The sequence below is a fragment of the Peromyscus leucopus genome, chromosome 17 (genome assembly GCF_004664715.2).
Source record: "Peromyscus leucopus breed LL Stock chromosome 17, UCI_PerLeu_2.1, whole genome shotgun sequence".
In the NCBI taxonomy this organism is placed as follows: Eukaryota; Metazoa; Chordata; class Mammalia; order Rodentia; family Cricetidae; genus Peromyscus; species Peromyscus leucopus.
In genome coordinates, this window is record NC_051077.1 from 55,148,736 (window position 1) to 55,175,505 (window position 26,770).

General features: G+C 54.6%; 3 protein-coding genes across 3 annotated transcripts in view; all 3 read right to left on the minus strand.

Annotated features, from left to right (window-relative positions):
• Positions 1 to 1,919: 1,919 nt before the first annotated feature.
• Hapln4 (hyaluronan and proteoglycan link protein 4) lies at positions 1,920 to 9,081 on the minus strand. The gene is made up of 5 exons (XM_028856946.2): positions 8,740 to 9,081; positions 7,924 to 8,044; positions 7,339 to 7,701; positions 5,282 to 5,605; positions 1,920 to 4,332 (listed from the first exon to the last, which is right to left on the minus strand). The coding sequence occupies exons 1-5, from the start codon at positions 8,872 to 8,874 to the stop codon at positions 3,941 to 3,943; spliced, it is 1,335 nt and encodes a 444-aa protein (XP_028712779.1). The 5' UTR covers positions 8,875 to 9,081; the 3' UTR covers positions 1,920 to 3,940.
• Positions 9,082 to 11,526: 2,445 nt separating this feature from the next.
• Positions 11,527 to 18,115, minus strand: Tm6sf2 (transmembrane 6 superfamily member 2). The gene is made up of 10 exons (XM_028856975.2): positions 17,859 to 18,115; positions 16,530 to 16,633; positions 15,720 to 15,817; positions 15,531 to 15,634; positions 15,104 to 15,186; positions 14,456 to 14,580; positions 13,991 to 14,092; positions 13,594 to 13,686; positions 12,891 to 13,010; positions 11,527 to 11,957 (listed from the first exon to the last, which is right to left on the minus strand). The coding sequence occupies exons 1-10, from the start codon at positions 17,951 to 17,953 to the stop codon at positions 11,748 to 11,750; spliced, it is 1,134 nt and encodes a 377-aa protein (XP_028712808.1). The 5' UTR covers positions 17,954 to 18,115; the 3' UTR covers positions 11,527 to 11,747.
• Positions 18,116 to 22,084: 3,969 nt separating this feature from the next.
• The window catches only part of Sugp1 (SURP and G-patch domain containing 1), a 30,390-nt gene continuing 25,704 nt past the window's right edge, over positions 22,085 to 26,770 (minus strand). Inside the window, exons 9-14 of the mRNA XM_028856923.1 lie at positions 25,341 to 25,447; positions 24,790 to 24,967; positions 24,450 to 24,556; positions 23,143 to 23,288; positions 22,394 to 22,523; positions 22,085 to 22,247 (exon numbers count right to left, since the gene is read on the minus strand). Coding sequence (XP_028712756.1) covers positions 22,221 to 22,247; positions 22,394 to 22,523; positions 23,143 to 23,288; positions 24,450 to 24,556; positions 24,790 to 24,967; positions 25,341 to 25,447 — 695 coding nt within the window. The 3' untranslated portion in view covers positions 22,085 to 22,220. The remainder of the gene's footprint in view (positions 22,248 to 22,393; positions 22,524 to 23,142; positions 23,289 to 24,449; positions 24,557 to 24,789; positions 24,968 to 25,340; positions 25,448 to 26,770) is intronic.

A 26,770-nucleotide genomic window follows, 5' to 3' on the forward strand; every position in this document is an offset into this window, starting at 1 on the left:
TCATTTGCTATGGCAGGCATCTGGTCACAGAGAGAAGTGACACACACACACACACACACACACACACACACACACACACACACCTCAGCAGAGCAGGAGTGTGCACACGCCTTGCCCCAGCACTCTCTGCTCAGGCAGGAAGGGCAGCCTGGGCTACACATGACCCTGTCAAAGACAAACAATGAAAGCAGGAAAGGAAAACACATGCTGCTACACGCCGCTGGAGAAGAGCAGGTATGGACGGCCTGCCAGAGGTGCAGAGTTAGGGGCTCACTGTTGACTGGTTGCCTTACTCTGTAGCCCACACTGGCCTGGAGTTCACAGCAATCTTCCTGCTAAGTAGTGAGATAAGAATTGTGAGCCCAGCCAGGGCTACGGGGAGAAACTCAACAAAAACAGCCAGGCGGTAGTGGCACTCTCCTTTAATCACAGCACTCAGGAGGCAGAGGCAGATGGATCTCTGTGAGTTCAAGGCCAGCCTGGTCTATAAGGCAAGTTCCAGGAGAGCCAGGGCTACACAGAAAAACTCTGTCTTGAAAAAGAAGAGAAAGAAAGAAAAGAAAAAACAAACAACAAAGAAGCTCCCATAGGAGCCCAAGAAGCAGAAGTGGAGATCAAAGACACCAAAGACAGCTTGTGCGAGTCAGTTCTCCCCTCTACCCTGTGGGTCCCAGGGACTGAACTCAGCTTGTCAAGATCAGCGACAAGTGTCTCTACCCACCGAGCCATCTTTCCAGGCTCTGGGGTGGCCATGCATCAAGACACCAGCGACTGCTGCCAGCTCTGTAAACCCTCGTCTGCAGTGGGGACAGACGTGCACACAGGACGGAGGCGTGGGCTCCAGTTGGACCTCAGTTGGGAGGGGAGCACCAGGGGGTTTGGTGTGCATTGGGGTTATCTTTTAAACAGTGTCTCACTATATAGCCTTAAGTAGCCTGAAAGGCACTCTGTAGACCAGTGGTTCTCAGCCTTCCTAATGCTTTGACATGTTCCTCATGCTGTGGTGACCCCTGACCATAAAATTATTTTGTTGGTACTTCATAACTGTAAATTTGCTACTATTATGAAACATAATGTAAATATATGTGATCCCCAAAGGGACCGAGACCCACAGGTTGAGAACCACTGCTGCAGACCAAGTGGCCTTGAACGCAAGAGATTTACCTGCCTCTACCTCCAGAGTGTGGAACAAACGGTGGGCCACCACGTCCAGCGTATGGGGGGCGTGATTAGGGTGCTGGGACAGCATGTGTCAGTGTGGGATTAACATCTAGGCAGATTTTCTCCATCCTTGAAGTGGGTCCAGCTTCTGAGTTTTCTCTTCCTGTGTAAAGTCCGTTTCCACTGGGTGAGAGTGACGGGAAAGAGTCACCCCTTCCAGCTTAGCCAAGAATGGTCTGGCTCATTTCCCAGAGTCACCCTGATTGGTCCAGGACTGCATGAATGTCAACCCCTGAGTCTCAGGCCCATCCTCTGACCACTTGTTACACACTCCAGACACTAAACATAAGCAAATAAAGTCTACAAATAAAAGTTAGGGGGCTGGAGAGATGGCGTGGTGACTGGCTGCTCTGGCCGAGTACCGAGGCGCAAACCACAATCCATAAATCTAGTTGTAGGGATCAAACTCCCTCTTCAGGCCTCCAGGCACATAAGCAGTGGAGACAAAACACACAAACACTTAAAAGTAATTGAAAATTATAGATGGCTACCTCAATTCTACAACCAAATCCTGACTGAACACATTTTTAAAATTACAGAGTTATTATTATGCACACATCTCACAATGCACTTGAGGAGGTCAGAGTGTCTCACAGGGTCCTAGTCTTGACCCCTGGTAAACTGTTCTGAATGAGGGGAGCTGCTCCCCAGCCCAGCCTAAGAAGTCCACTGCACTTTGAGAGAGGACGGCAGCCATGTTTCTCATTCATCAAAAGGAACAAAGGTTTATTGAACACAGGGCGGTTGCACTGTGGACCTCGGAACAATCCTGGTTCAAAGAAAACAGCCTGGACAAGTTTTGTCACTTGGTCAAACATTTTACAACCAAAGCCCACGGCCACCGGCTTCCAGACTCAGAGATGGGTTTTGCAGAAATAGATGGGGCAGGCAAGAGGCCACCAGCAAGGGTACTTGCTGCTCCGAGCAGCTCCTCGGAGCTGGGAGCCCCTGCATCTGGGATGCTCTGTCTACACGGTCTGTGAATGCGGTCCTGACCCTGGAGCTCACGAGGACCCTCCGAAACTGGTGGTTTCAGGCACATTCCACCCTTCTTCGTCTCCAGGGAAGGAAAGCTCTGGCTGTGTGGGCTGTGTGCAGTACCACAGCCTGTCTCCTCACCTGCAGGGCGATCATTTACAGCGCGGAGGGGGTGGGTGGGGGCTGGGCTCGGCTGCTGCCTGGCATAGAGTTAACGTGCAAACGAGCCGGGCAGACAGCTGCTCCGGAAGCAGAGCCTTGTCTGGGCCCATCTGAAGAAGGGACATTTGTCAGGCCCCTGAGGAACACAGCAGGCAGCTCCAGTCAGAGGTACTCTGCCCGTGGCAAGAAGTTCCTGAGAGCTGCAGGTCAGTTGTCATGGAGACACGGATGGTCTCTATGGCGACAGCTGGGCAGGACAGGACCCTGGAGGGAAAGCCTTGGAGGGACAGGTGTTCTGTTACCTTGGACACCAGAGTTTGGTCTCCATGGCAACAACTGTGAGGTACAAGCTGTCTGGGGGTGGGGCTTGGACAGCTGAGAAGAGCCGGAGATGCACCTCGGGAAAGGGGCAGCTTGTTTCCATGGAGAGGCCTGGAGGAATGAATGCTAGGTCACCCTGAGGACACTCATTGGGGAAGATGGTCTCCACAGTGGTCCATCAGGATGGGGACAGCCAGAAAAGGAGTGGTAGGTGTCTGGTCTCTAGGCCAGTGAGGAAGGAAAGTGTGGTAGCCATGGTTACAGAGGAAGGAGGATGCACCGTCTCGGTGGGTGTGATAGGTGAGACCTATGGGGTGCACGAGTGACCTTTGTCACCTTACGAGGCTGAGCAGCATGTTTCCACAGCAAGTGAGACTTTTTTAGGGGTTTCAGGTTTGAGGGAATGATCTCTTTGGTGACAGCCCCAAGGAGCCTGGGAAGGGACATTCAGGCGAGTCTACTTTCTGGCCAGAGAGATACCTGAGGGGTAGGCATGGCCACTGTTCCTGGGAGCCAGCTGGGGACATTCTCCCATGAAGCCAGAGGTGTTGGGGCTGTCCTCCACAGCGACGGGGGACAAGGCATATTACCTTGGAAACTTAAAGAGACTCTGTGGAAGAGTGGGAACACACAGCCTTTGGGTTACCTGCCGGCACAGGGCATGGTCACCTTGTGACCCATAGTTTTCTGTTTCTTCACCAAGTGATGGGGAGAAGTCAGTGAACAGCTGGCTGTCCAAGACCAGTTTTCCAGCTCCTGGGAAATGCAGAGGCTTTGTGTGGCCAGTCTCCAGTTAATCCTGGGGGTCCAGCCTCCAGGTAAGTGAGGGGGACTGTTTTCCAGGAGGCCACAGAAGGGTGGCCGGTCTTTAGGAAACCGTGGGGGTCCTGCTGGTCTACTGGGATCCTGGGGGTTGGGAGAGAGCGTGGCTCTTCTAGACAAAGTCTGGAAGATGGGACATCCATTATCCAAAGAAGTGGGCTTGGCCACTATCAGGGTATCTCAGAGGACGGCATGGTCAGAGACCTCAACAAGTGGGTCAGTCTGCAGCGCACTGCAGGGTAGGTATGTCACGTATCCAGAAGACCTCAGAAGGCGTGGTCAGTGTCCAAAGACCACAGGTAGCTGAGTCAGCCTGCAGCGCATCACAGAGGTGTGTCGTGTATCCAAGGGATCTCTGGTGCATAGTCTGTCTCCAGGGGGTGTGCAGGGCCCCTGGATCCGCCACCAGCATCCCCAAATGCCCATCTTCGCGGTCCTAGACACGCAGCGGAGTCCAGGCAGCCGGGTCCCTCGACCCTCCCGCCCAGCCTCCTCCGCCCGCCCAACCCCAGCCCCAGCCTCCTGGAGCCGGGTCTGGGGCACCTGGGGCGCGGTAGCAGTAGACGCCGAAGAGGCGTCGGGAGGCGTCGGGGAAACCCAGGCTGCGCACGCCCGGCCGAGGGCCCCCGCAGCGAATTCGCGGGTTCACGATGGGGTAGCGCGCGCTGCCATCGGCCAGCCAGCCTGCAGTGCAGCGGTCCAACAGCTGCAGCTTCCACGCGGCGAACAGCTGCCCGACCTTGGCCACCGTTGCACCCCGCGCCGCGCAGGCGCGAGCCGCCCCGGCCAAGGCCACCGGCCGCAGAGGCTTCAGGAAGAACACGCGGCCTGCGGGACCCGGGGGCGTGTCAGCACGGGACGGGGCTGGGCCCGCTGGGCTCCCGAAGCCTGGAACCCCCAGCTCCGGGTCCATCCCGTTCCCTGCCATCGGCTTCTGCCAGTGCGATGCCGGTGCCAGGTGGCACTTCACTGCCCCCCTGTGGCAGCCCTGGAAAATCTCCTTCCTACAGTAGCGAAGGGCCAGCAGGGGGAGGGGGCGGGGCCTGGTCGCTTAGGGGTGGGGCCGATGCTCTGGGAAGCAGGGTCTATGCGCTTCAAGGAGATCTGAGTCCATTGGGCAGGTCTCCTATTTGGGGCGAGACCTATGTTTGGGAAGGTTTTCGCCGGTGGACCGAGCCCATGTGGCGGAGGATGTGTTCTTGGGGGCATGGTCTACACTCTTGAAATGGACCTCCAACCACGGGGTAGGACCTGAGCATTTCGGACAGGCCTTCCTCTAGGGGTCAGGGAATATGCGCTTGAAGTGGGCCTCTCTTCTTGGGGCAGAGCCTACTGTGTGTGTGTGGAGGGGGTGTCTTCACTCAAGAGCCTGTGCCCTTAGGAATGGGGCCTAAGCTCTTGTCTGTTTCTGAGACAAACCTCCCTCCCTCTGCCAGGCCCTATGGGCCAGCCTTCCCCCAAGACTATGCACTTGGGGTGGATTTCCTTCGAGGGGGCGGGACACACGCGCTCGGGGAGGACCTCCTTCCAGGGCCTGGGCCCGTGCACTCAGGAGTGGGGCCACCCTCCGTGTGTCGGTGTCCCTTCAGGGCGGGGTCATCTGAACTTGAGGGATGGGCCTCCTTCCTGGGAGAGGGCATAATGCTTAGGAGGGCGGAAAGAGGGAAGGGTTCCCTTCAGGGGGTGGAGCCTATGCATTTATGGACGGAGCCTCACTTCTTGGGGCGGGTATCTTCCCAGAGGGGCTGGGCTTCTTCAAGGAAAGGGCTTAACTCACCGGGGAGGTTGGACGTGAAGCAGAAGGCATCATAGCGTTCCTCCGCGTTATGGCGGTATCCATAGTTGCGCACACCGCCGTTGGTGCCTCCGCCGGCCCCAGGGCTCCCAGCCCCGCCACAGGGCTCCCGGGCCTGGCTCACTGGATACTGCACCGAGCCATCGCGTAGCCATCCCGCGTTGCACCAGTCCAGGCCGTCGCGCCAGGCCTGGTGCAGCTGCTCGGCGGACGCCAGAATGCCATCCTGCTCGGCGCACGCGCGCTGTGCTTCCACGAAGGTCATCTTGTAGCGGCCTCCACGCGGGTGATAGGGGAAGACCACGCCTAGAGGAAAACAGATCCCGGTTTCTCATGCACCTTACATGAACCAGAACCTTCCAGTTCATTCTTCTCTCTGGCCCTCAGAGCTGGCCACACCTCCGGCCAACTCACACACATTACGGGTCCTTCGATTTACACTTGGGACTTGTCCCCTCTTGAACATACTTAACCATGCCTACTCCTCTTCTATGGTCGGAGACCTTGGCTCACGCTCTTTCTATCCTTTTTCACCTGCCTAACTCTTATTCTATTCAGCCTTCAAAACTCAACTCTGACAGGGTTTCTATATAGCCCTGGCTACCCTAGAACTAGTTTGGTAGACTAGGCTGGCCTTGAACTTACAGAGCTCCACCTGCCTCTGCCTCCTGAGTGCTGGGATTAAAGACATGTGCCACCACTGCCCAGTAAACTCAACTCTTAACCTTCCTCAGTCTCAATGTTCTGACAGCCCAACAGAACTGAATCCTTCCCAAAGGGACCTCGGAGCTGGAAATGCCTGTTCCTAGCTCAGGGTTCCTCTACACTGGCCCCTGAAAAGCTGGGTAGGGTGTTGAGCTCTTGGGTTTGCCAGTATTTATATTTCAAGTGCTTCTGTTTCAACTTCAGTGCACCGACTCCGAACTTGTTGCTCCCTAGACTCACAGTCAACACAACTCTGTTTCTGTGCCAAGGACAGGGCTTGGGCTGAATCACGCGCTCTCAGCGATCCCAAGACAGATGTAAACAGCAGCTGCAGTGAAGACCCAGAGCTTGATGGACAAGATGTGGAATCTCCACCAGGACCCTCACTCACAGATGCCCAGGGCCTTCTTGAGACAGAGCTCATCTCCTGGTTAGTAGCCGTCTACCTTGGGGATTTGGGGGAATTAAATGAGAAGCCCCAGAGAGCCCTTCAGCTAAGTGGCTGGCAAACAGAAAGCATCTAACGAAGACAGCTACTATTATCTGCCCTTGTTAAAATGTCCAAAGAGGCCAGTGAATGGTCTCGGAGGGTAAGGGCATTTGACACCCAGCCTGATGAGTTGAGTCCTATTCTAGGACCTACTTGGTGGAAGAAGAGAAGTCCATTCTGTAAGTTGTGACCGCCATGCAAGCGCCATGGTAGGCACACACCCATATGCATACACTTACACCCACTACAAATTCAATTTTTCTTTGAAGACCATGAGTTCGATGGGCAGTGGTGGTGCACACCTTTAATCCCAGCAGTTCGAGGCCAGCCTGGTCTATAGAGTGAGTTCCAGGACAGCCAAGGCTGTTACATAGAGAAACCCTGTCTTGAAAAACAAAACAAAACAAAAAACAACAACCACTTTCTTCAGGCCCGGAGTGGTGGCACACGCTTTTAATCCCAGCACTTGGGAGGCAGAGGTAGTTGAATCTCTGTTAAATTTGAGGCCAGCCTGTGGGTTCCAGGACAGCCAGGGCTAAATAGTGAGACCCTGTCTAGAAAGGGGGAGGAAAGAAGAACTCTTGCTTCTCTTTCAAAGGATGATGAGAGTTCCCCCACATCGATGTTAGGCAGTTTACAACCACCTGTAACTCCAGCTCCAGGGGATCCGAGGCAAGATGCCTTGACTATGTGCACACACATTCAAACACATACAGATAAATAAAAGCTGTAATAAACATTTTTAAAGGAACTAGTCCCCTGCCCACTAAAATCTCTACCATGCCAACTTGATTCGGTTTGTCCCACACTGCCCCCCTTTCTCCTCTGCCCACACTTCAGTCACCTTCCAGGTCCAGCTTGACCATGCCGGCGTCATCCTCTAGCTCATTGGTGACCTCGCACTCATAGCGTCCATAGTCCTGCAGGGTGACATTTCGGAGGACCAGGGAGGCGTCCCCAGGGCCGTCGTTCTGCAGCTCAGCCCGCCCTCGGTAGGGGCCGAAGGCTCGGTGCTGGGGACCCAGGGCCACGAAGACATCGGCGAAGGCCAAAGGATCTACTACTTTCGTCCACTTGAGGCGGACGCCGTCTTGGCCGTGGGCGGACGCCTCATAATGGTACCGGCAGGGTAAGACGATGGTGCCCCCGCGGTGGCTCACCACCTGCCCGGGCGCTGTCTGCACCACCACGGAGCCGGACTCGCCCTCTGCGGGGCGACCAATCAGGGGTCAAAGGTGCGGTAGGGCGGGACCCAGAGAAGGGATTAAGTCTAGGATGAGAAAGGAACTCCGAAGAGACTGAGTGTTGGGGACCACCGCCACCCGCCACCCACCCCACCCCCATCGTTCGCTCTTGGCCACAGCCGTGTGTTGTGGGGGGGGGGGCGGTGGGAGAGGGGACGGAAACTAGAGCTGCGCTCAAGACTCACCCAGCACGTGCACGACTTTCTTCCTGCCCCGCTGCGCCCCGGCAGGAACCGGGACCAGCAGCAGGAGTCCCCAGGCGACGGCCCAGAGCGCGCGGGGACCGAGGGCCGCCGGAGCGCACGCCTGCGGGCACAGGAGCCCCGACCCTCAGCAGCTCGTCCTGCCCTCCCCAAAGGGGTCTTAGCCTCGGAGCTGCCCGAGCATCAGATGACTCCTCTCGCCCTCCCTCGGGTCTCCGCCCCCGCTACCGGAGCGCACGGGAGGGGGAGCAGCAGCCCGCACCGGGGCCGCAAGGTTATCCGAGCGCCAGGAGACTGCAGCAAGCCCGGCGGCAGCATGTGCGGGGGCTGGGGCCAGCGGGGCAGGCGCGGGAGGAGGAGGGGACATCGGGCTACTGAGCCAGGCCAGGAGAGACAGCGGGAGAGAGACATGCAGACCCAGAGACAGAGACCCAGAACAGAGACCCAGAGACAGAGATGCAGACAGGCCCAGAGACAGAGACGCAGAGACAGAGATGTAGACAGAGACCCAGAAAGAGACTCAGAGGCAGAGACGCAGAGACAGAGATGCAGAAAAAGACAGAGACTCAGAGGCAGAGGAAGGAGAGACTGGTGGCGAGAGACAGGGAAAAAGTAAAAGTGAGCACTCTCCCCTCCCCTCAAAATAAAGGGTAGACATTGAGGGGGCAGAGAAGGGGAAAAGTGCCAAAGAAAGAGAAAGACGAGGCAAGAGGAAAACAAAAGAGGGCGGAGATAGGCAGCGAGGAGAGAAACAGCGACAAAGGCGAGGTGGGGACCCCAGGGCAGCCCAGCACTCACCATCCTGGTCGCGGCCCCCGCTGAGCGGCCCGTGCGCTTCCCGACTGCGCACGCGCACAACGTTCTGGCTCGCTGGTCCCCAGGGCTGTGCAATCCCGGCGTCTGCCTGCAAGGGGAGGAGGACGTGTGGGGCATTAAAGGCGCAGCGCGTGCTCACCGCACAGCACGGGGTGGGGGGCGGGGGAGTGGTGGAGACGGGCAGCCCCGGCGCTCCTGATCTGGGACCACGGTGATAGTGACCTTGGCCCACCACGACTTCCCAGCTATGTGGATTACCTTGGCCAGAGAAGGAGTCTCACAGGCCCCAGTTTTCACTCCACCCTTGGGATGGCAGGTATGCTGCAGCCCAGAAGTATGATATAATCAACCAATGAGCAGATGGGTAAACGGAGGCTAGCTGGTCAAGCCCCTTAACCAACTCTCCCAGCTCCTGCCAGCTCAGGGAAATCGCAAGCCCACCAAACCTCCGTGCCACCCATATACACTTCACTTTATGGTGGTGACTCAGGACTGTTACTCTGGGCAAGAGGGAGGAATCAGCAATTCAAAGTAATCTTCCACTACTTATCAAGTTCGAGGCCAGCATGGGACGAGAAGGAAAAAAGGGAAGAGGAATGCAGGATTGGCTAGCCTGGCCTCTACCCAGGCCCTGTATCAGTCGGAGGCTCGGGCTGAGGCTCAGCTGGAGGAGGGCTCACCTTGCATGCATGAGGTCCTGGGTTCCATCCCTGGCACCATATAGCAAGGGTAGTTGTACACACCTGTCATCTCAGCACTGGGGAGGCTGAAGCAGGAGGATTAGGAGTTCAGAGTCATCTTGGGCAGTGTAGTGGTGCATGCTGGTAAGATGCTATAGAGGCAGAGGCAGGAGGATCATGAGTTTGAAGCCAGCCTGGGCTACACATTTGGTGCTGTTATGGGGGCATACACCTAGTCCCAGCACTCAGGAGGTAGAGACAGGCTGATCTCTGTGAGTTTGAGGCCAGTTTAGTCTACATAGTGAGTTCCAGGACAGCCAGAACTAAATAGTGAGACCGTGCTTCAAAAAAACAAATTGGGGGAGAAGTTACCTTAGGCCACATTGGGAATTTAAGGCCTGCTTGGGCTACATAAGACTTTATCTTCTACAGAGTGAGTTCCAGGACAGCCAGGGTTACACAAAGACCTTGTCAAAAAAAAAAAAAAAAAAAAGTAACTGGGAAAGCCAGGCATGGTGGTACAGAATGTGTTCTTAGGACTCAGGAGGCTAAAGCTGGGGAGAGCAAGCTCGAGGCTAGCCTGGGCTCCATATCCAGACCCTGTATCAATTTTCTGAAATGATAGAATGGATTAAGGGCTGACGACCTTGAGTCTTCTGTGCACTGGCAGGAGCAGATGGCTTGATCAGGAGGTCTGGCCGGTTAGCCTCCTGCGTCCCTCTGCTCACTGGGTAATGATCCTGGAAACCCAGGCTCCAGCAGGCACTAGAGATGTGCGCATCCTCCCAAAATCACATTCCAGCACCGAGACCCAGAGGGACAAGTTCCACTCTTGCCCTTGCTGGCTGTGTTGCTCAGGGAGACTCTCAGTCTGCATGGCTCTCCAGGCAAGGCAGGGCTTGCTGTGACCGGGCTTCCACTAGAAACCTGGTGAATGGCTGATCCTGGCCAGAGCGCTGGGCCCCAGTCACCCCTAAACCACCCCCTCACCCAGTTTCTAGACTAAAGAACGGGAAATAAAGAACCCTTTCCAGCCATTTACTGCCTAGCTAGCCTCAGTTGCCCTGGAAAGTGAGCTTGTTAGGCTGGAGTCGTCCCTAGCTCTGCTGTGCCCAGGTATGACCTTGGGCCAGAATCTTTACTTCTGATCTCAGTCTAGAATGTGGAGGCCCAGTGCAGCAGTCTGTTCACTGGGTCCCTAACAACACTACCATTTGGTTATATTGCATTCTGTGTGTGTGTGAGTGTGAGTGTGTGTGTGTGTGTGTGTGTGTGTGTGTGCGTGTGCTGTGTGTTTGCATTGCACTTGTGAGTGAGTTCAGGTGTGTGTAGGTCAGAGGGCAACATTAGGTGTCTTCCTCACTGGTGGTCTTCTGTCTGTTTGAAACAACCTTGACTGGCCTGGAGCTCATTGTGTAGACAAGCTGGCCTGGAACTCACAGAGATCCACCTGCCTCTGCCTCCTGAGTGCTGGGATTAAAGGTGTGCGCCATCACAGCCAGCTTCTACCTTATTTGGGGCAAGGTGTCTCACTGAGCCTGGCGCTGGCTGGCCAGTGAGCTCTGGGGACTCTTTCTTCCTCACCCCAGGGCTGGCTAGTCTCTCACATCGTTGCCACAGCAGCTGGCTTTTATGTGGTTGGGGATTTGAACTAGGGTCTTCATGCACTTTGCTGACTGACATATTGCCCGGCCCTTTTATGGGTGGAGGTGTGAGAATGTAGTCCAGGCTGGTCTCCAATTTGCTATGTGGCCAAAGACAATCTTGTGCTCCTGATCCTCCGGCCTCTGCCTCCCCAGTGCTGGTACCCAGGGCACCAATGACAACTCCGAAAGCACTTTACCAACGGCTGCATCCACAGCCCCAGATGAGCTGTGACTTTCCCAGTTGACCTTAAGCATGTGTCTCAACCCTTCTGAGCCTCAGTCTTCACATCTGGTACACAGAGCTGTGCATCCCACTGAGAGGCTGACTGTGAGTGTCCTGGCCCTCTGACTCATGACAGTGGCTGTGAACAACCCACCTTCCCCTCATGGGTACAAGAAGATGGTCCGTTGCTCCAGCTCCCTGAAACACTCAGGTGGTGATGTCCTAGACATCAAAAGGGCTTTTATTAAAGGGATGTGGGGAGTGATGGGTAAATTCCAGGAGAGGGCATTAGAGTCCTTGTGGCCTTTGGGTCTCCTACGCTCCTTTCTGGCCTGGATTGCAATTTCCCCAGATGTCCATCCAGCTTTAAAAGGGACGACCCATTCTTGGAGGCCAAGGCCTGCTACACAGGCAGAGTGCCCTGCAGAGAAGTGCACACGCTCACTGCTGCTTCTTGCTTTGGTCCTGGGGTGCCAGAGGCTGTGCTCGCATGAAGAAGGCAGGCCGCCACAGGCAGCGGAACGCCAGCAGGTGCGGGCCCAGTGCAAACAGCATGTTGCTCAGAAAGAAGGAGGTCCAGGTGTCCTCGGGCACACGGTAGGTGAAGGGTGTGCGCAGGTGCATGGAGGCACCCATGTGTGAGAACTGCGCCTGGCAGGGACACAGGAGCGCAGGCCAGGTCAGTGCGCTCAGGCCACCACCCACAGCCATGTTTTCTTCCCTCCCCAAAACAACTGTTATAGCAGTAAACATCCCTGCCTCTGACGCGGGTCATTCTTCCTCCTCACAAGTGTCATCACGAGGCGCAGAGACTTCCTGGGTCTCCCTGTCTTGGCTGGGTCTAGGCTACCTAGACCCTTCCTACCTGGGAAAACAGCTCTGGGCCCTCCAGTGCTCACACACCTGCCATGGCTCCCTGCCTCCCCTCACATGGCTAGAGCCCAGAGTTCAAAGTCTTCAACATCCAGCTCCAATTTCTCTCGTCTCTCTCTCCCTTGATGTCCTCTTGACTGCCTTCCTATGCTGTTCCTGTTCATGGCTGTCCTTCCCTGCATGTATCCTCATAAGTCACAATCTTTCCACTCTGCCATCCTTCTCAGCCCCTGTCCCTCCCTCCCTCCCTCCCTCCCTCCCTCCCTCCCTCCCTCCCTCCTTCCTTCCTTCCTTCCTCCTTCCTCCTTCCTTCCAGGTTTCTGTTTGTTAGTTTTTGTTTTAATTTTTAGACAGGGTTTCTCTGTTTAACAGCCCTGGCTGTCCTGGAACTCGCTCTGTAGACCAGGCTGGCCTCAAACTCACAGAGCTCCGCCTGCCTCTGCCTCCTGCCTGGGTGCTGGGATTGAAGGCGTGCGCCACCGCGCCCAGCTCATTCGTTTGTTTCCAGTGCTGGGGAACGGAAACTATGGGCTTGCACACGCTAGGCAAGCCCTGCACCACCATCCCCACACTAGCATGGTTCTTTTTAGCTCTGACCACAGAGTTTGGAGCTACCTGTGGCCTAGGGGTTATGCACACCCAGCCATCTCCTGCACACCAGGGATTCTGGAGCACTGGGCCTGAGGTCCATTGTCACTACCCACCCCTTACCTGGCCAATGGCTCCGGCGAACACCAAGGCCCAGTCCGGCAGCCAGGAGCAGCCAGGGAAGGTGAGGGCATAGGCAGCCAGGCAGTAGAAAGGTAGAGCATAGAACAAATACATCAGCATCTAGGGGAGACCATAGACTATGAGAACACAGGGTAGGGCTCTACAAGGGGCTCCTCTCTTCCTCTAGCCGATCCTCCCATCACACACAGCGAGTTACACTTAGCTGCCGAGATGGTGCGGAACTCTGGCCTACCAAATTGGAACAGCCTATCTCCAAGGCTAACATGATTGACAGGGGCATGTGATTCAGGCTGGGCTAAAAACAGAGCCTCAGTGAAACACGTTCTTTTTTTTTTTTTTTTTTTTTTTTTTGGTTTTTCGAGACAGGGTTTCTCTGTGTAGCTTTGCGTCTTTCCTGGAACTCACTTGGTAGCCCAGGCTGGCCTCGAACTCACAGAGATCCGCCTGCCTCTGCCTCCCAAGTGCTGGGATTAAAGGCGTGCGCCACCACCGCCCGGCGAAACACGTTCTTAAATCCTAGGATTCCCAAAGGGGTGAATGAAACCCGGGAGTGCTTCTGGGACACATGTTCAGTACCTGGATCCTGTCACACCTGAAGTCTACATGTGCACCTGCCTGGCTGGCACGGGCTTCCAGCAAGGGCTCAGAGAAGTCTGGGCCTTCCCTTCCACCCTCCTCTCACCTGCAACTTTGGGTAGGCCACAGGGTCCCGCAGGTATGGCTCATATTGGTAAATGTAGATGAAGCAGGCGTCTGTGGGGCAGTCAAGTACCACCTAAGACACACAGATAACCACCATCCATCTCAAACCTCTCACAAGGCTCCTCCCCACTCCAGCTCTCAAGGCAAACCCACACCAGCCACCCTGGTCCCTCTCACCCCTCCCTAGTTCTCTCCCGTTGGCTATGGATTCACAATAAGAAAGCTGAGGCTGTGGGGAATAGGCATTTGTCATGAAACCTTCGTGTTGGACTTGGTGAAGAACTTTCTCGGGTGTCAGAAGAATGCTGTCCTTTTGTCAATGAATAAGGAAATAACTTTGGGTGAAGGCCGAGGAGGGAGACTGGAAGCAAACTCACCAGGCCCCGGAAGAGAGTGAAGAACACAGCAAGGATGAGATATGCCACGAGTGTCAGGTCAGCTGGGCGCTGGAGAAGGCCTTTGTTCTGTTCCTCCTGTACCTGCCCCATATGAGAGAGACCTGGAGTCCGGCAGATGCTTAGCAAATGCTCTCTCCCTCTATCTTCTGAGAACCAAGGAGGCTCTCTCAAGTAGACAGTTGTTTAGTCTTGAGCTTATACGGGCTGAGCAAGTGTTCTGGCCCTGAGCCATACTCCTAGTCCCTCACTAGGGGGATCCTAGGCCAGTGTTGAGCCCATTTGATTCCTTGGAGTTTTGAGAAAGTCTTACCATAAAACCCATGCTGGCCTTGAACTCCTGGCAATTCTGCCTCAGTCTCCCCGGTACCATCATGATAGGTATGAGCCACCATACCCCTGGCTTGACCCAAAGCCATTCACAAGCGTGGTGTAGCGGGCACTCACCATGTCGGGGGTGCAGGAGGGGGGTGCACAGGGCTGGTTGAAGATCCTCACACCAGCCCAGCATGGGACCAGCACGTACAGGATGGCGAGGAAGAAGGCAGGCCTGATCTCTGAACTGTATTTACCTGCCAGCATGGGGAGAGCATGTGATTCGGGAAGATCCAATGGCCCCTGGGCCACCCAGGAGCCCCACCGGGACGTCTGGAGTTACACTATGCTTGCTGAAGCTCTCCTACATTCCGGGTTCCTCAGCATGCTCCTTGCTCTGACCTGGCTGAGTTTACGCTAAATACAGACCTGACGCTTGTGCGGATATCTTTGTTTCCCATCGAGTATGTCTCCTCGCTTGGCATTTACTGAGCCATTTTAACACTGGGGCTTGTCACTCTGCCCTACCTCCAAAGACCTATTTGACAAGCTTACATTCTGCCCCAGGATCCACCCTAAAACTCCCTTCCTGTGTGAAGAGCATTCTGGGAAACCCTTGACATCATGGGCCAGTCTGCAGAAGAAGCAGGATTAATGTTGTCTCCCCTTCACTTCCATGAGGAATGGGAGCCGAGGGGGTCTTGGCTGCTGGCTGGCCAGGGCACTGTTACTGGGTCTTCGGACACATGGAGGAGCAGAGGCGCAGAGGCTCGTCCTTACCGAGGATGTTTCCCGGGAGGAACACCAGGAGGCTCATGGCGAACGACCCCAGCCAGTACAGCCCCAGGCTCCGGTACCTTTTCCTGGGAAGGGACAGAGGAGTAGCCGTGGGCCACTAACCCTCCATCTCAAGCCCCGGCCGGGGCCCAAAGGCCCACCTTGACTCTTCAGCTGGGTCTCTCTTGGACTTTATTTATGGCAGCTGGGGATGGAATGTGGGTCCTGAGCATGCTCAGTATGTGCTAGGATGGCACCTCACACAAGGACAATCAGCACTGGCAATGGTACCAGTGGCTCAGAAGATGTGGGTCTTCTAGCCATCCATGGGTGACCATACCCCTTCTCATATACTTCTGGCCCCCCAGTGACCTGGGACCCACCTGAGGAATAACTTCCTCCTGGGTTCCTAGTCTCCTGTCTCCCTCACCTTTTGCGGATGGCACCAGCCATGGTCAGGTAGAGTAGGTAGTGCACAGTGCCATCCCAGTAGCAGATGAAGATGCCATGTGCTGTGCGTAGGTAGGGCTCACCCTGTGGGCAGGGGTGGGGCTCAGGAGCATGCACAGTGGGGCCAGGACCACCCCCAGCCACCCCGCTCTTGGAAGCCACCACCTACCTCCTTGGTGTAGAAATCCATAAAGCCTGCCATGTAGCCGTCTTCTTGGAGTGCAATGACGAGGTCCACCACCGAGGTGAAGGAGAAGATCACAAAGACTGGGGGGAGAGTGGGCGGGGCTGAGCAGGTGCCTGGCTGATAAGGGCAGGACTATGGCCAGTGTGGGTGTGGCTGAGCCAACACAGTGGCACTTTGGGCCTGTGCAACCTCAGCTCCTGTTCTTTTGACACAGGGTCTGAGTCTGTAGCTCAGGCTGCTCTTGAACAAATGGCAATCCTCCTGCTGCAGCTTCCCAAGTGCTGGGATTACAGGCCAGAAACACCATACCTAGCTTTTAGCTCAGCTTAAAACTGGACTTGAAACATCAGGCCCAGGATGAGGTGACCAGGCAAGGCTCCAGGCCCAGGCTGTACATAACAGCATCTCATTCTACTTGTGTGATGGAGGAAACACAGCCCAGGCGTCAGAAGTCCTTAGTCTAGAGCCATACAAGGTGCCAATGCTATCCCAGCACACAGCACACGGGGTGGAGGCAGGAAGATCAGGAGTTCAAGGTCAGCCTGGGCTACATAAGTGGGGGAGGGGGGCACTGGTCTGATGGGGGAGACATAATTGCTTCTCTCTGGAGTTCCAACTCTGAAAGAGGAGGTCTTCAGAAGTTTCCCAATCTAATGGTGTTCTAGGCCCTCTGAATTTTACAGTTTCATGGGAATCCTTCATAGACTGATGGAGGTCCTTGGTTGGTCCCAAGTCTAGAATGGAGGCCTTTTCCCAGTCAGCCCTGCTCCCCACCACCTCCCAGTGACTCACCAGCATAGAGAGGGTCATAGGTGATCTCCCCATGAGATAGGCTGTAGACGGCCATGAAGAGCAGACCAAGTATCAGTGCACTCATCAGCACTGCGCACAAAGGCCTATGGGGGTGGGGGAATGCCAAGGGAGGCCATGCTTGGGTGAGACCTCCTGGAGGAGTTATTCAGGAAGTACCAGCAAAGGAGAATGAAACAAGCCTTCCCATTCAGTAGCTTCTTGCTTAGGAATTCTACTCGACAAACTCCTACACATCCTTCAAGGCCCATCTAGATTGCTCCCCCTGGAAACCCTCCCTGATTTCCCTGCCCCCTTCTGTTAATTCCATCATTAGCTGATACTCATTCATTTGGATTTGGTTGCTCAGTCATTGAGCAAGGCTCACCCCTCGTGGTCAGACTCAACCCTGATGGGGATAGTTTCCAGGATTCCCTGAGGCTCCCAGTTCCTCCCAGCTAAAGTCCAAATGCCTACATCTGCTCCACCCTATCCTTGCCCAGATCTACCCCACCGACCAGATAAGACAGGTCATCTAGTTGCAAAGATAACAGAATCCAGGTCTCTGGGCTTCCCTTCACACAGCTGGACAAACAAACCAAAACCCAGAGAGGGGACTCTACCTGTCCAGTCCGCACAGCAAGTTTGTCCAATTCTCCTACACTACCCAGGCCACATTTCATGAACCTCAGCCTGGTTTCACCTAAACAGCAATGCCAATCAACACCTAATCTTGACACTGCACGGAACTTGTGATCCTCACTCATGACTATAGTGAAACTTAGACAGAGGAAGGAACCTAGGCTCCCGGAGTGCACTTGGCTCGCTCAGATTTCCGGGAGACAGATACTGGTACCCAGGGAGTCAGACCTATGGCTAAAACCTTCTCTATCCCATTGTTTGGGTCCCCTGAGCTTTGGAGTAAAGGGCTTGCTGGACCTCCAGGGTCTGTCTAGAGACAGAAGACAGGGACGGGGTGGTCACTGAGTGTAGGAGAAAGTTACTCTAAGCCTGAGTCACAGGCGATGGAACAGGGCATGCGTGCCAGGGGAGCTGGGTCAGTAGGGCTTTATCTAGGACAAAACTTTGACCCTAGGCGACTTTGGAACCTGCACGGAGTGCATCCCTGAAATACCCACTAACTAGCGCCCCAGACACTAAGGCTCCACATCACTTTTCCCCAAAACCCCACCACAGCATCCCCCTGTCTCGGCGCGGCGGGGGAGGGATTTCTTCTTGCATGTGCATCCCCCAGGCCCAGCTCCGACCCTCCCGGGCTCTGCCACCCTTCATCCACCCTCTAGCCCGGTGGTCCTCGCGGACGAAACGCACTGTGAGAGCGCCGAGATGTGGTTGAGCGCGTAGGACACTGGCAGGGCGCCAAGAGACAGCGCAGCGGTCTTGCCGGCTAGAGGCGGGATGTCCATGGCAGCGGTGCCCCGAAACCGGCGCGGCCTCCGGGACGCTTGGTTCCGCGACCGCAGCGAGTCTGAGCTCTGGGGTGCCAGGGACCTGCCCCGCACAAAGGTCGTCCCGCGCGCACGCGGAGCCTAGCCGCCACCCTTACCCGCGCTTGTATTCCTGGCCAATATGCGGGGCCCCGCCCTCATGAGACTCCGCCCACCACATCCCGCCTCAGTCCAATCATCGATTGCACAGCCGTAGCCACGCCCCTTTCCTCGGCTCAGTTTCTAGCTGCGCCCCCAGATCCTAGACTGCGCGGCTGAACTGTAGCCACGCCCCTTCGCCCTAGTCCACAAGAGTCACCCTTCCCCCGGCGCCTTCACAGCTCCTACTCGGCTGTGGCTGCGCTCCCAGGCCCTACTCACGGAGGCTGCAGAACTGGAACAACGCCCTGCACAGCCCTGTCCCCAGCCCCACTCACAACCGCTACACAGCTGCAGCCAAGACCCTCGCCACAGTCATATCACATAGCCCTACCCTTAGCTCCGCCTCGGCCTCTCACAGTCGCCAACTCTTGGTTCCATGAAACAGGTGAGGGAGGTAGTGGGGAGATGGATTGTATGTGCGTTTGAGTGCAAAGACCGAAGGAGCAAATCAGTGGGGTGTCCTAATCACTTTCTTCCTTATTATTTTGAGACAGGGTGTCTCACGGAACTGGGGCTAGGCTGGCAGCCAGTCAACAATCCTCCTGTCGCCACCTTCGACAACACCTGGCCTTTTACATGAATAGTGGGAATTTGAACTAGGTCCTAAAATTGCACAGAAAGCTCTTACAGGTGTGGACCACCCTGCCTCCTTTCAGGGTGATCCACTCTGCCTTCTTAGACCTGACACACTGATATTACCACCTGAACATGGAGAGGAACCCTTTTTAATTAAAGATGTGGCTGTGTGCATGTGGGCATAACTCCCATCTATTCCTTTGAGGCAAAGGTCTCTCAATGAACATGGGGCTTATTTTTCTTGCCTAGGCTGGAAATCAGCAAGTATCATCATCCTCCATGCCCCAGGAGCTGGCACAGGTGTACTGGAGCATCAAGTTGTGTTCTGGACTCTGAACTTTTATCCTCATGCAGCAAATCTTAACCACTGAGCCTTCTTTTTAGTCTCAGGGACACTTTGAAGGTTTCAAATTTAAAAATTTTGTGCATGGGTATTTTGTCTGCATGTATGTCTTTGCGCCATGTGCCTTTAGTAGCCATGAAGGAGGCCAGAAGAGGATATCTAATCCCTTGGGACTAAAGTTAACGATGTCTGTGACCCTCTGTGTGGGTGCTGGGACCTGGACCCTCTGAAAGAGCAGCCATGGCCCCAGCTCAGGTTTTTGTTTTTGAGAAAGGGTCTCACCAAGTAACTCTGAATGGCCCGGCTTTAAGATCCACCTGCCTCTGCCTCCTGACTGTTGGGATTGAATACATAACTGTGCTGGGCTTTTTAAAATTAATTTTTTTGTGTGCATAATGTAGGAATGGCAAGCATGTGCCACACTTCTGCGGGCGAAGATCAGAGGACATCTTGCCTATTCTGTGGGCCCCCGAGACTGCACTCATGTTGCTAGGCTTGGCAGCTGGCACCTTTACCCACTGAGCTATTCATTGGCTGGCTCTATGGCTCTATGTATGTGCATTTGTGTCCTGCTGGGTGTCCTGCTCTATCACTCTCCTCCTTTGAGACAGGGTCTAACTTGGAGTTGAAGTTTCAGCTAAGCTGGTGTTCAGTTTCCATTCTCCTGTTTCTGTTCCCTGCAGTGCTAGCCATATCTGACTTTCTGCATGGACACGAGAATTATAACTCAGGTCCTCATGCTTGAGCATCAAGTACTGTTCGCTGAGACATCTCCCAACTAAAAGGGACCCCTCCCCACTTTATTTATTTATTTATTTTTTGGTGGCACACACCTTTAATCTCAGTACTTGGGAGTCACGTGCCTTTAATCCCAGCACTAAGAAGGTTGAGACAGGAAGTGATATGGCTGGGTGGAGAAATGAATATAAGACAGGAGGAGGTGACAGGAGTTTGGAGCCCTTTTGGCTAAGGACTGAGGGGGACTCAGTCTGAGGATTCCTGGAGACGGGATCTTCCCTTTTCGGCTGGCGAGCTGGCGAGGTGAGAAGTGGCTGTGGCTTGTTTCCTCTGACCTTTCAGCATTGACCCCTATATCTGGCTCTGCGTTATTATAAAACCAATTAGGATTTGTGCAACACTGGGGAGGGGTAGGAACACTTATTTATCTTTTCCTTTTTTGGTTTTTCTTTTGATCATAAAAACAGGTTATAATTCAAAAGTCCAGGGTTATTTGAAAGTGGAAAATATTTTCTCTGTAGAAAATAGTAAAAATGATAACATTTCCCAATTAGCCCTTTTAAGCCAAATAATAGCTGAATCATACATATATTGATTAGATTCTGGGATACAGAAGAAACCTATCTTCATCTGTTCAGAGAGTAATGTTTTACTTAATTTGTATAAGTGAGATCCCTGTTCATCTTCCCCTTCACTGTTTGATTTATGGCAGACATGTTTCTATAGGCTAATCCATAATCTAAAAAGATTTTAGCCTCCCCTCCTGAAAGTACAGCCAGCATTTTCTTTCATTAGCTTGATACAGTACAAATTCTTATCCTAATAGTGAAATGTTTCACTAAAGCTTGCCCAGTGATTGGGCAAAATCAAAACTTATTATAAGTTGCCACAGTCATCTAGGTACACTGCTGGGTAGTCTCCCTGGATCTGTGGGCTGCAATCTGATTGTTCTTTGCTTTATATCTAGTGTCCACTTATGAGTGAAGTACATACCGTGTTTGTCCTTCTGAGTCTGGGTTACCTCACTCAGGATGGCATTTTCTACTAGGTTGTTTCCAGGTTCTGGCTATTACGAATAATGCTATGAACATAGTTGAGCTTGTATCTTTATGGTATGATTGAGCATTCCTTGAGGATATGCCCAAGAATGGTATGGCTGAGTCTTGTAGATGGATTCCCAATTTTCTGAGAAACCACCATACTGATTCCCATGATGGTTGTACAAGTTTGCACTTCCTATTTTTATTGAGACAGTTTTTCTGTGTAGCCCTAGCTGTCCTGGAACTCTATCTGTAGACCAGGCTGGCCTCCAATTCAGAGATCTGCCCGCCTTTGCCTTCCAAGTGCTGGGATTAAAGGCATGTACCACCTCCATCTGGCAATAGGGACTCTTAAGCCCCTCATATTTCCGGACTACTGGCACCCACAACCTGTGAATCAAGAGGGTCTTGGTGCCAGGCAGTGGTGGCACAGGCCTTAATTCCAACATTCAGGAGGCAGAGGCAAGTGGATCTTTGAGTTCCAGGCCAACCTGGTCTACAGAGCGAGTTCCAGGCCAGCCAAGGCTATGCAGAGAATGGATGCTTACTGAAAGGGGAGCCATGTCTACCTGGATACAGCATGACCATCACTGAACTTGAATTTGAGAGTTTTCTTGAAGTGACCACAGGCAAATGTGAACCCATGTCTGGGTGTGAAGCTTTGGGGTATCATTCCCACAGGTCCTGGGGCATAGGAAGTGGGAACACACTCCTCATGGCAGTCATCACAGGCACAAGAGGTGCTGGGCAGCAGGAAGGCTCAGCCAGGCAGGATATGGTGGAAAGGGAGGTTGGAGAGGTGCACTGGGGATATTAAGGCAGCTGTGATAAGGACTCTGAACAGCTGGAGAGCTGTAGGCATGATCAAGGGGCAGCACAAATGGGGTGGAACCCAAGAGCCCGATACTAGAAGGCCACCTGTTCATCACCGCCTCCAGTTGGGCTCTTGCTCATGTGAAGGCGTTGCGGTTCCGCAGTGAGCACTAGTTCTGGTTTTCAAAGACCCTTGCAGTAGCTTCCAGTATGAGAGCCCCTCTCCCAGGTCTCTGCCTCCAGACAGGCACCATCCCCATGCCAGCTGTGCCCAGGACACACCAGCCCATGCACATATTACAAGTGTTTGGAGTCCTCTTTTTCTCCTGCCTGGGTAAAGTTCTCATAAACTGACTGAATTCCATTTCCTAGGAACTTAACAATGAGCCACACTGGGACCACACTGGGTCTGGAGGAAGGACAACAGCACGAACAAGATGCTGGGCAGGAGAGCATTAGGACTTTAATACACAGCACAACACTTGTGACAACAGGGTGGCCGGAGATGTATGCCAGAACATTTCACAGTCCCAGGACGGCCGATCTGAAGGAAGACTTCGTGTCTCCAGAGTAGTCAGTAGTAGGGCCGCCTGGGGTTGTTCTGTGGGAGAGCAAAGATCAAAAGGAACAGTGTTAGTGGGAAAGTGCAGGAACCTTCCAGTTGCAGAGCTGACACTCTTTAGGGGCTGAGGCAGGGGCTTAGCTGTCACCTCCCCACTGCCAGCAGGGAGTCAGGGAGGCACACACCAGGGGGTTGGGCCGGAACCGGTAGGCTAGCATCATCCTCTTGCGGAAGGCCTCATACTCATCGTCTTCCTTGGAGAGCTCGGCTGGCCGGTCAATTCCAAAGCCGGCTCCATCTACTGTGGTGGCACCCCTGTGGAAAGCCGGCCGTCGTAAGCAGGGCCCAGGATGGGACAGACAGGAAGGACTACAGGGCGTGGGGTGGGGGCTAGTGGCAGGGCTCAGCAGCCCTGGGAGTGGGAGAGAGAGGTCCTAGATCCACCCCGACTTGGGTCAGCCAGGCTTGAGATCACGCAGCAGTGAGGGAGCAAGGCTTCACACCTCGGACAGTCCTCACTGGTTGCTGGAACCTTACAGCACCCCCCCCCCGCAGCACCCCCCCCCCGCAGCACTCACCCCCCCCCCCCCCCCCCCCCCACCCCCCCCCCCCCCCCCGCAGCACTCACCCCCTGCAGCACCCCCCCCCAGCACGCACCCCCCCTCAGCAGCACTCACCCCCTGCAGCACTCACCCCCACTCCCTGCAGCACTCACCCCCTGCAGCACTCACCCCCTGCAGCACTCACCCCCTGCAGCACTCACTCCCTGCAGCACTCACCCCCTGCAGCAGCACTCACTCCCTCCCCCGCAGCACTCACCCCCTGCAGCACTCACCCCCCCCTGCAGCACTCACTCCCTGCAGCACTCACCCCCTGCAGCACTCACCCCCTGCAGCACTCCCCCCCTGCAGCACTCACTCCCTGCAGCACTCACTTGTTGACTGGGTTCTTGATGCCCTGGCCCTCGGTGCCCAGCCCCTCGCCCTCCTTCCAGCCCATCTTCATGAGCATCTGGTAGCCGATGTTCTCCACTGTCAGCTTGAACTCCTTGTACTCCGAGTAGTCTGGCTCTCGGCCCTCCTGCAACACAAGAGGACGTTGCCAGCCACGGGGACCACAGTGATCTCTGCAGTAGGGCCCACCTGCTCTTGGCCTCAGCCCAGACTGGGACCACCCATGTGCCCCACTCCCACCAGTGGCAGACTCCACTGACACAAACCAGGCTTCCATCCTTCTGCCACCTCCAAGGGGCAAGGTGATGATCGACACGGTCCCATTGGGAAAGAACAGCTCATGTTCTAAAAACCATTTGTTCCCAATACCCAGCCAAACAGGCGTAGCTATGGAATACAAAGAGCCCAGTTTCTGTCACAGCCGCCCACTGGTTCTCAAGACCACAGAGGAGGAGCGACACGCAAGGCGGTGCCTCCCAGCACTTGGGAGGCAGAGGTAGGATGACAAAAGATCAAGGCCAGCCTGGTCTAGACAGCCAGTCCGGACTGCACAGCAAGAGGCCCACCCCTGCTGTGGGATGTTCTGTATGGCAAATGTGTTGCTCTGATTGGTTAGTAAATAAAACACTGATTGGCCAGTAGTCAGGCAGGAGGAAGTATAGGCGGGACAAGGAGGAGAATAATTCTGGGAAGTGGAAGGCTGAGTCAGAGACACTGCCAGCCACCACCCTGACAAGCCGCATGTGAAGATGCCAGTAAGCCACGAGCCACGTGGCAAGGTATAGATTTATAGAAATGGATTAATTTAAGATATAAGAACAGTTAGCATGAAGCCTGCCACGCCATACAGTTTGTAAGCAATATAAGTCTCTGTGTTTACTTGGTTGGGTCTGAGCTGCTGTGGGACTGGCGGGTAAGAGAGATTTGTCCTGACTGTGGGCAAGGCAGGAAAACTCTAGCAAACCCCCCCCCCCCCCCCCCGCTTTGTTTTTTCCGAGACAGGGTTTCTCTATGTAGCCCTGGCTGGCACTCTGTGCGCTGCCCTCCTGAGTGCTGAGATTAAAGATATGCTCCACCACCACCCAGCAAGACCCTGTCTTGAAAACAAAAAGAAAGAAAAGGAAGGAAGGAAGAAAGGAAGGAAGGAAGAAAGGAAGGAAAGAGTGAGTGGGTCCTCTGAAGTATTTCCGCTCCACTGTTGGTTAATTCCCTACCTGCCAGTGCCTACTATGGCACAGAAAGGCTGAGTGCCTCCATCAGCTTCCCCAGGTCTGAGCCCAGGGCTCACCTTCAGGGCCTTGAAGGTCTCCATGAACTTCTCCAGCTCATCAGGGGGCAGGAAGTCACCAATGAAGTGCTTGCCCCGACCCATCTGTGTTAGCTGCTCTGCCCACTCTGCCCAGAGAAGAGGGAAAATGAATGGTGAGGGAGGAGGTGGTAGGAGATACCAATGTTGCCCTTTCTTGACTTGTGACCTTGCCCAGTGTTCCACACAAAGACCAGTGATTGCTCACAGAGGCTCACCCCCTTACTGAGGAAACAGAGTCAGAGGTAGCATCTCTGGACCACGTGCCATGGCCAGGTGGTGCAGATAAATGGGGTCCACCCCTCCCTCATGCCCTGCACACCCCGTGTCTTGTCCATCTCCATGCGCCGCAGCTGGTGCTCCCAGGTGCCCAGTTCGCTGTCCACCTCCTCATCACTGTCGTAGCCATGCTGGTGTTGCTGTAGTGCCTTCTCCCACAGCAGCTGCATGTCCTGCATTGCGCGCTTATGCTGCATAATCATGTCATACATCTGCTGCATCTGCAGAGAGGACAGGCGGGGACTTGGTGAGGATGTCTCCTTGCCTAAGAAGTCGGGGCAGGACAAGAGCTGCAACCTGCAGCATCCACATTCCAGCACCGAGAGTAGGGACACTCAGCCACAGAGCAAGTACGCAGAAGACGTCAGGCTGCGGGCCTATGGCAAGGCAGGGCTGGGGCTCTCAGGCTGTGACCCCACCTGACCTGCCCAGAAGACCCGGTCCTAGATGCTAGAGGGAGCTGGGGAAGGGGAGAGTAAACAGAGACCTCCTAATGCTGGTTCTGGGGACTTGCCTGTCATGAACTCCTCATACATACACGGACACACAGTGGTACTTTACCATGGGCAGAGCTGAGCCCCCCTGTGGCCTTACCTCCTGCTGCTCCTTCAGCTGCTTCTTCTGTGCATCAGACAGCTCTGTGACACCCACCAGGCCCACAGGTTTCCCCTTCTCGTAACCAAGCCCCTTGAGATCCTGAACTAGAGACAGAAAACAGACGACAGGACAGTAAGAAAGTGGCAATCTTGTGCCGGGGTTTCAGGTACCTGGTGTCAACTCTGCCCACAAAGCCCCAGGCAGGGTTCACACAACAGGCCCCTTGTCCTAGATGTCGGCCTGGAGAGGCCCCACGTGGTGGAGGCTGCCATTGCACTGGTTGTTCTCCTCTTTAGGAAGGTTTCACAGTCCCTTAGGCACAAATGTTGACACCAGGGATCAGAGAGGGTTCCATAACCCAGGACAGAAACCTGGTCCGAGTCCTCACTCAACACCACAGTTAACGGTTGACAGGGCAGGGGCCTGGCAAAGGAACAGAAAGGAGCTGAGCTCTGTGCATGTCCGTGAGCCATACATATGCTCCCTCATGTAGATGCCCACTGGGTTGGGTCTGACATCAGTCTCTGCCGCATGGCTCTCCCAGCTCCCTTGGGGGAGACAGCTAGCTATCCTCAAAGCCACTGACAGCTGCACTGTGCTGTGACAACCTGTATGGTTGACAGAAGCCATCAAACACCTCTGGGAAGGGAAACCATGTCCCTATGCACAGATTCCTCTAGGAAGATGGAAAGGGCCGAGGCCACGAAAGTCATCAAGGTGCCAGGTGCCGGTGGGGTAGTGGTGGTGGCGCACGCCTTTAATCCCAGCACTCGAAAGGCAGACACAGGCGGATCTCTGAGAATTTGAGGCCAGCCTGGTATACAGAGTGAGTTCCAGGCCAGCCAGGGCTGTTACACAGAGAAACCCTGTCTTCAAAACAAAACAAAAAGTCATCAGGGCTGGGGTATTGCCCTTTAGAACTGCCCACCAGGGATAGATGTGGCTCAGGGGGCAGTGTTTGACGAATATAAATTAAGTCCCGAGTTTCACCCTCAGCAACATACAAGTATATGCAAACCTAAGAACTGAAGGCCCTGGGTCTGGAGACTGGCCCTCAGAGCTAGACAGAATGCCCACCCACAGGAACCAGGAAAGAAGCCTTTCCTGTGGGCTGTGCTGGCTGAGAGGAGGGAACCTCAATTAAGAAAATCAGGATGTAGCTGGGCAGTGGCAGCGCACATTTTTAATCCCAGCACTTGGGAGGCAGAGGCAGGTAGATCTGAGATGAGGCCAGGCTGGTCTACAGAGTGAGTCCTAGGATAGCCAGGACTACACAGAGAGATCCTGTCTCCAAAGAAAGAAAGAAAGAAAGAAGAAAGCAGGTGAGCAAGCCAGTAAGCAGCAGCACCCCTCCATAGCCTCTGCCTCGGCTCCTGCCTGGAGGTGCCTGCCCTGTGTGAGTGAGTCCCTGTCCTGACTTCCTTCCG

Excerpts from the sequence above, each read along its gene's own strand:
- Tm6sf2 (XM_028856975.2), bottom strand. The coding sequence starts at position 17,953 with ATGGACATCCCGCCTCTAGCCGGCAAGACCGCTGCGCTGTCTCTTGGC. Across the intron at positions 14,581-15,103 it reads CCTCCCGGGAAACATCCTCG|GTAAATACAGTTCAGAGATC; the intron begins GTAAGGACGAGC and ends CCATGCTGGCAG. Across the intron at positions 11,958-12,890 it reads TCGCCGGAGCCATTGGCCAG|GCGCAGTTCTCACACATGGG; the intron begins GTAAGGGGTGGG and ends TGTCCCTGCCAG.
- Hapln4 (XM_028856946.2), bottom strand. The coding sequence starts at position 8,874 with ATGCCCCACACGTCCTCCTCCCCTTGCAGGCAGACGCCGGGATTGCAC. Across the intron at positions 8,045-8,739 it reads CGGGGGCCGCGACCAGGATG|GCGTGCGCTCCGGCGGCCCT; the intron begins GTGAGTGCTGGG and ends CTGTGCCCGCAG. Across the intron at positions 7,702-7,923 it reads GAAAGTCGTGCACGTGCTGG|AGGGCGAGTCCGGCTCCGTG; the intron begins GTGAGTCTTGAG and ends GTCGCCCCGCAG.